The sequence below is a fragment of the Microtus oregoni genome, unplaced genomic scaffold, assembly GCF_018167655.1.
Source record: "Microtus oregoni isolate MIOR12 unplaced genomic scaffold, Mior012 000080F_ref0000499, whole genome shotgun sequence".
Classification (NCBI taxonomy): domain Eukaryota; kingdom Metazoa; phylum Chordata; class Mammalia; order Rodentia; family Cricetidae; genus Microtus; species Microtus oregoni.
Window position 1 is genome coordinate 5973662 of NW_024544538.1, and position 6842 is coordinate 5980503.

At 45.0% G+C, this 6842-nt stretch overlaps 1 protein-coding gene and 1 non-coding gene across 2 annotated transcripts in view; both read left to right on the forward strand.

Annotated features, from left to right (window-relative positions):
- LOC121441649 (solute carrier family 25 member 43) overlaps positions 1–6592 on the forward strand; it is a 37218-nt gene extending 30626 nt beyond the window's left edge. Inside the window, exons 4-5 of the mRNA XM_041642858.1 lie at positions 3794–3928; positions 5136–6592. Coding sequence (XP_041498792.1) covers positions 3794–3928; positions 5136–5336 — 336 coding nt within the window. The 3' untranslated portion in view covers positions 5337–6592. The remainder of the gene's footprint in view (positions 1–3793; positions 3929–5135) is intronic.
- Positions 4543–4674, forward strand: LOC121441712. The gene has a single exon (XR_005973492.1). It is a non-coding gene; the product is annotated as a small nucleolar RNA SNORA36 family (small nucleolar RNA).
- Positions 6593–6842: the final 250 nt, after the last annotated feature.

Below are 6842 nucleotides of genomic sequence, written 5' to 3' on the forward strand. Positions count from 1 at the left end.
TGTACTTATCTCTATCCCCTTATCATTCTTTTCTTTGACAGGGTCTTTGAACTTGATATTAGCTGGGAATGACCTTAAAGTTTTGACATTGCTACCTTCAGCTCCCCAGTGCTGGAATTATGGATGTGTATCCCCATGCCCAGTTCATGTGGTGCCGGAGATGGAGCCCACAGCATTGTTAGAGTGCCAAGCAAGGACTCTACCAACTAAGCCACAACTCCAGGCCCCTTGGTTTTCATTCTTTTTTTAAAAAAATATTTATTTATTTATTTATTTATTATGTATACAATATTCTGTCTGTGTGTATGCCTGCAGACCAGAAGAGGGCACCAGACCTCATTACAGATGGTTGTGAGCCACCATGTGGTTGCTGGGAATTGAACTCAGGACCTTTGGAAGAGCAGGCAATGCTCTTAACCACTGAGCCATCTCTCCAGCCCCTGGTTTTCATTCTTGTGGCTTTCTGACTCCCATTCTGAAATCCATGCCACTTGTCCCCTGAGCTTATCCTCAACCCCACAAACTCCCTCTGATTCACACTGCTCAAGATGGATGCCTGGGAGAGCAGCTGGGGGTGCACAGAAAGTTCATAGCCTCAAATCTGCACCGCTAGTCTTCAAGTGTCCTTGGCACATCTTCATAACAGCTTTTCCAAATCTTACCAGACTCCTCACTGCGCACCCGCCACCTTCTCTCTACGCGGATAACCTGGCACTGCTCTCCTCCCTGCGCACCTGTCACCTCCTCCCTAGGCAGATAACCTGGTTTGCTCTTTCATGGGGAAAGTGGAGTGATAAAGAAACTCAACCTTTTGCTTCTTTACGTGCTATTCCCTCCTTCCTGGTGGTGCCCTGGGCGTCACACCTCACGTTCCTCTTGGGCATCTTTCCTCCTTAACAGATGAATACATTCAAGTCCCATCCACGGGAAACACAATTTCTTCCTCCAATCCTAACTTGACCTTTCAGAGCGTTGCCCCCTCCCTTATTCCCAAACAGTCAAATTAGCTTATTTTGGTGTGGCGTTCTCGGAGTTTTGGATGGATGTAAAGATTTGTGTGACTGCCACCACAATGAAGACATAGAACTGTTCAGTCAATCCCCAAATTCTCGTGCACTCCCTTTACAGTCAAGGCCTCCAGGAGCACCCCTAAGATGGTAAGATTCCGTGTGTTCTCCTGATGGAGGAAGATCATTGGCTAATAAAGAAAGTGCCTTGGCCCATTTGATAGGCCAGCCCTTAGGTGGGTGGAGTAAACAGAACAGAATGCTGGGAGAGGAAGTGAGTTCAGATGCCATGCTCCCCTCTCCCCGGCAGACACGATGAAACTCCAACCCAGGCTGGATGTAGGCTAGAATCTTCCCCGTGGGATGCTACACACATTAATAGAAATGGGAAATTAAGATGTAAGAATTAGCCAGTAAGAAGCCAGAGCAAATGGGCCAGGCAGTGTTTAAATGAATACAGTTTGTGTGTTGTTATTTCGGGGCATAAGCTAGCCAGGCAGTCGGGAGTTGGATGGCAGGAACATAGCCCACAGCTCCTTCAACATTCTCTATCCCTGTGGTGTTATCTTCTGAAAATAGTGCACTCTGTGTCGTGCCTCTGGAGTTATACATGCTGTTGTATTCAGTGATAGCTTTAGGATTTCTATTTAATTCTATGCGTGTGTGTATGTCTGCGTGTGGCTATGTACCCATGAGTGTGGATGCCTACGGAGATCAGAAGAAGATATTAGATTTCCCTGGAGCTGGAGTTACAGGCAGTTCTGAGCTACCCGATGTAAGGTTCTGGGAACTGAACTTAGCCCTCTGCAAGAGCAGCAAGTGCTCTCAACCACTGAGCTATCTCTCCAGCCTCCAGCCTGTTCTTTATTTTTTTCTATAGATTTGTTTTCATTTAAATTATGTACATGGGGCTGGGTATATCCACCTGTGGGGGAAGCTTGCCTCAGCCTCACAAGTACCATGATTAAAGAGACAAGAGCGTTCCTTTCAGGAATTGAGCAATTTTGATGAGGACAGAATTTTATGAGTAGTTCGGGGGGGGGGGGGGGGGATGCAATTCATGGAGTGCCCGAAGAAAAGATGACCAAACTGAGAATGAGGGCCAGACTGAAATTGGCATAGACTGTCCTTTTTGCATTCTCTTATTCTTTGAAAAGTTTATACACATATACAAGTATAGTGGTCACATCCACCCCTCCCTCCCTCCTTCCAACTCTCCCTGGACCATCCCCACAGCATCTCTCCCCTTCCCCACTCAACATCTTCTTTTTCCCTTTTCTTCTTAAAGTTACCTAAGATGATGGTGAGGCTGGGCTAAACCTGACCACCAGGTGCCAGTCTCTAGTAAAAGTAGAAGGATGGCCAGGAGGTCCAGAGATGACAGCAGGAAAAGGATGTAGAGTAGCCTGGGCCCCAGATGGGCACTTTTGTCATGAGAGTGAAGCGGACAGCAATAGACAACCGGAAGAATGCCACAGTCCCCCTGTTCTCAACCCTGTGACGTTTGTGCTGTGGGAAAAAGCCCCTACTTGGTGGCTTCCCAGAAGAGGAATCAGTTTAGATAAGGAGTCAAGACGACACCAAAAGAAGATTACAGTCTGGGGCTGGGGAGATGGCTCAGTGGTTAAGAGCACTGACTGCTCTTCCCGAGGACCCAGGTTCAATTCCTAGTACTCACTTTGCAGCTAGCAACCATCTATAACTCCAGTTCTAAGAGGGTCTGATGCCCTCACATGTACATGGTACGCAGACATACATGCAGGCAAATCTCCCATATAGGTAAAATAAATATAAATAAATCTCAAAAAGGTTAGAGGCATAGAAGTATGTAACAGGTCCATTGGACATAGGCTGGGATGGAATGCAGGTATAAAATTGAGTCTATCCAAAATACCTGCTTTCTTTTAAGCAAAATACACCACAAATATGTGAGCAAGGCATCATGGTTCTATAGCAAATCAATTATTTGTTCTAAATTAGGCATGGTGGCTCATACCTGTGATCTCAGCATTTAAGAGGCTGAAACAGAAGTGTGGTGACTCCCAGCCAAACTGGGTTACATAAGAAAGGCTTTGTTTCAAAAAACTTTTATTCTAGCCAGGTGGTGGTGGCTTTAACCCCAGCACTTGGGAGGCAGAGGCAGGCAGATCTCTGTGAGTTCGAGACCAGCTTGGTCTACAGAACAAGTTCCAGGACAGCAGACAGCCAGGGCTACACAGAGAACCTTATCTCAAAAAAATGTTTTTTTTTTCCTTCTAATGTAGAAATAGGAGTGGCGGGCCGCTTCCCGCTGCCTGGCTCCCAGCTAGCTTACCCAAAATAATTACATGGAAACTGTATTCATTTAAACACTGCTTGACCCATTAGCTCTAGCCTCTTACTGGCTAATTCTCACATCTAGATTCACCCATTTCTAATAATCTGTGAAGCACCACGAGGTGATGTCTTACCAGGAAGGATCTTAACCTGCGTCCATCTTAGAGAGGAGAGCTATAGCGTCTGTGTCTCACTTCCCTTCTTCCCAGCATTCTCTTCTGTCTACTCTGCCTATCTAATTTTCTGTCCTATCAAAGGCCAAGGCAGTTTCTTTATTAACCAATAAAATAACACATTGACATAAGACCCACCAACATCATTCTAAGACCATGGAAGAAGATGAACTCTGAAGTTACTATTTTTTGCCACCATCTAGACACAGATCCATACCCGAGACCCTGCTCATTTTGTGTCAGATATTAAATTTCGAGTACTTCAACCACTCCCTAATACCTTTCTTTTCCTGCCAGGCTCAGAGTCCTTATCTTCCCCATCATGGAGGAGTAGATGTCCATTTCTCAGGAGCAGTGGACTGCTTCCAGCAGATAGTGAAGACCCAAGGGGTCCTGGGCCTCTGGAGCGGACTGACAGCTAACTTACTGAAGGTGAGGAGGGTGGCCTGTCTCCTGCTTCTCTGCTTCTTCCGCTTCTTTCCCTTCCTTATCATGCTAGTAGGATTCACATGAAAACACCCCATCTACCACTAATGGACACAGCCCATCGACCCTGATGGATACAATGGGGGAGAATCTAACACCCAATCCTAGAAGAGCTGAGCATTTAGTCTGATCTAGAATTTTCCAACAGTCGGACACATGGACCCCTAAGGAGAATACAGTCCCCATCTAAAATTGTTTGCAGAAATACAAATACAATCCACAAATGAATTATATTTCCATAGACTTCTGTCACCAGAATTAAGAACAAGAACTCTGAACTAGCTAGCTCACATGTAAATATGCAGTCAAGCCCAGCATATAGTGATGAACAGTGCTAATCAACGACATGCATATTCATGTAGACCCAGTGCTAGCCCAGGGCATGCCCTTAAGGGGCTCTGCCATCCTTCTTCCCCTCCCGCACTGTACCAGATTTCCTCTTTCTACGTTCTTTGATTCCAAAAAGAATCACCATGTAGTGCTGTCCACAGCTATTATCTTAGCTGACCCTGGTGCAGCTCCACCGCAGAAACACCTTTTCTTAATAACTTACTTCATGGCTCCAAAGGGTTGGGTTCAGCTCAGGACAGCTTCCCTGTTCTGTTAATTAAACCTTGAGACACTGAAATTGGCTAAAGGGAAATGACTGAATAGAGTCATTTCTTACTCCCCATACTTCCTAGTGCACACCAATAAAAAAATAAAAATTAGCCAGGCAGTGGTGGCGCACGCCTTTGATCCCAGCACTCAGAGACAGAGGCAGGTGGATCTCTATGAGTTCAAGGCCAGTCTGGTCTACAGAGCAAGTTCCAGGACTCCATGACAGCCAGGGCTACACAGGGAAACCCTGTGTCCAAAAACCAAACAATAAATTAAATTAAAATTCATTTTGTAATTTCAAAAAGTTGTTTTAACATGTAGGCTGGAGGGATAGCTCAGTGAGGAAGAGTGTTTGCTGATCTTCCAGAGAACCTGAGCTCAGTTCCCCACACCCATGTTGAGATGCTCACACCACATATAACTCCATGTCCTAGTGACCCAGTACCCTCTTCTGGCCCCCATGGGTGCCGAGCCACACACACACAGATAGGTGAATAAAAGTAAGTCTTTTTGAAAAAAGAATTTAACACAATTTTCATTTTCTGTTCAACAGGTCGTTCCATATTTTGGAGTTATGTTTAGCATGTTTGAGTTCTGCAAAAGAATTTTTCTTTATCAAAATGGTTACATCCTGTCCCCACTGACCTACAAACTGACCCCAGGGGTGGACCAAAGTTTGCAGCCCCAGGAGTTACGGGAACTAAAGAAGTTCTTCAAGCCCAGAAAACTGGAATCTAAGAAACCAACTCTGTAGAGCTGAATGGACGGCGTGCAGCAGTCGCAAGTGACTATGCCCTCCTAGCTGTGCACATTGGGAGGAATGAGAGGGTCCTTCTGCCTGCTGCTCTTGGAGATGTGACCACGAGGCCATACATCACATCAGAACCCCAAATTTTCCCTGTGAATACCTGTGCCTTGAGAAGCTTTTGTGACACTGCTCTGTCACATGGCGCTCCACCAGACTGTACGGAAGCCTAGTGGCAATCAGATGCACAGGATATGGCATCTTGCAGCTGAAGTAGCAGAGCAGAGACCATGTCACAAGCCCAGTCCCCAGAGTCCAGGTGAAGTAATCCAAGTTTCTCTAACTGTGACCTGTGGCTTCCCCATATAGACCTCCTTAAACTTAGACCTTTGTGAGCTTCTGAGAGCACAAACCACCATGTAGGTTAGGCCTTAGCAAAAATCCTAAATGAAAAGTTTTTGGTGTTTTTTTTTTTCAAATGATCTTGCTATGAAGTGCAGGCTGCCCTCATTCATGATCTTCCTGCCTAGACTCCCAGACACCTGAGATTTCAGGTGTACACTGCAATGCTCATCCTTGGAACCCTAATTCTTTTTTTTTAAGATTTATTTATTAAGCATACAATGTACTGCCGGCCAGAAGAGGGCACCAGGTCTCATTACAGATGGCTGTGAGCTACCATGTGGTTACTGGGAATTGAACTCAGGACCTTTGGAAGAGCAGCCAGTGCTCTTACCCTCTGAGCCATCTCTCCAGCCCCGGAACCCTTATTCTTTATTGAAAACTCAAGCACCCCAAGCCTAGAAGCTTCTATTTCAAGAAGGCAGTTTTCCCCATGACTTCTTAAGGATGCACTGACATTCCTGACTGACGTCATGCACAGTTCCAGCAGCCTTGATTATCTGCCTTTTTAACTTCTTTTATAAGCCGACCCTGAAAATAAATTATTCAATCATTTTCTGTTATTCTCACAAGATGCCCTAATTGGCATAAAATAAAAATCTTTTAGGCTAATCACCCATTGGAGAAACTTTTGCTTGTTTGTTTTTTGTTTGTTTTAATGTAATCAAATGAGGATTCCATGTAAAATTCATATAGCTGTACTTTCCAAATAGTACCAATCATGTATTTTAAACACATTAATATGTTAACACGATGTGCTGGTGCCCACTGCAGTCATAGCCCTTGGGAGGCTAAGGCAGGAAGATCATGAGTTCAAGATCAGCCTTAGCTATGTAGGTAAGTTTAAGTTGTTCTTGTGCATAGTAAAATCTTATCTTAGGAAACAATAAGTAAATAAATAAATGTATTTCTGACATGAATTCACGTATGTTTTCTGTTCCTTCCCTGCCATATACATGAAGGTTTTCAGAATTTTGAAAGTATTTTTCCAGCCGGGCGGTGGTGGCACATGCCTTTAATCCCAGCACTCGGGAGGCAGAGGCAGGCGGATCTCTGTGAGTTCGAGACCAGCCTGGTCTACAAGAGCTAGTTCCAGGACAGGCTCCAAAACCA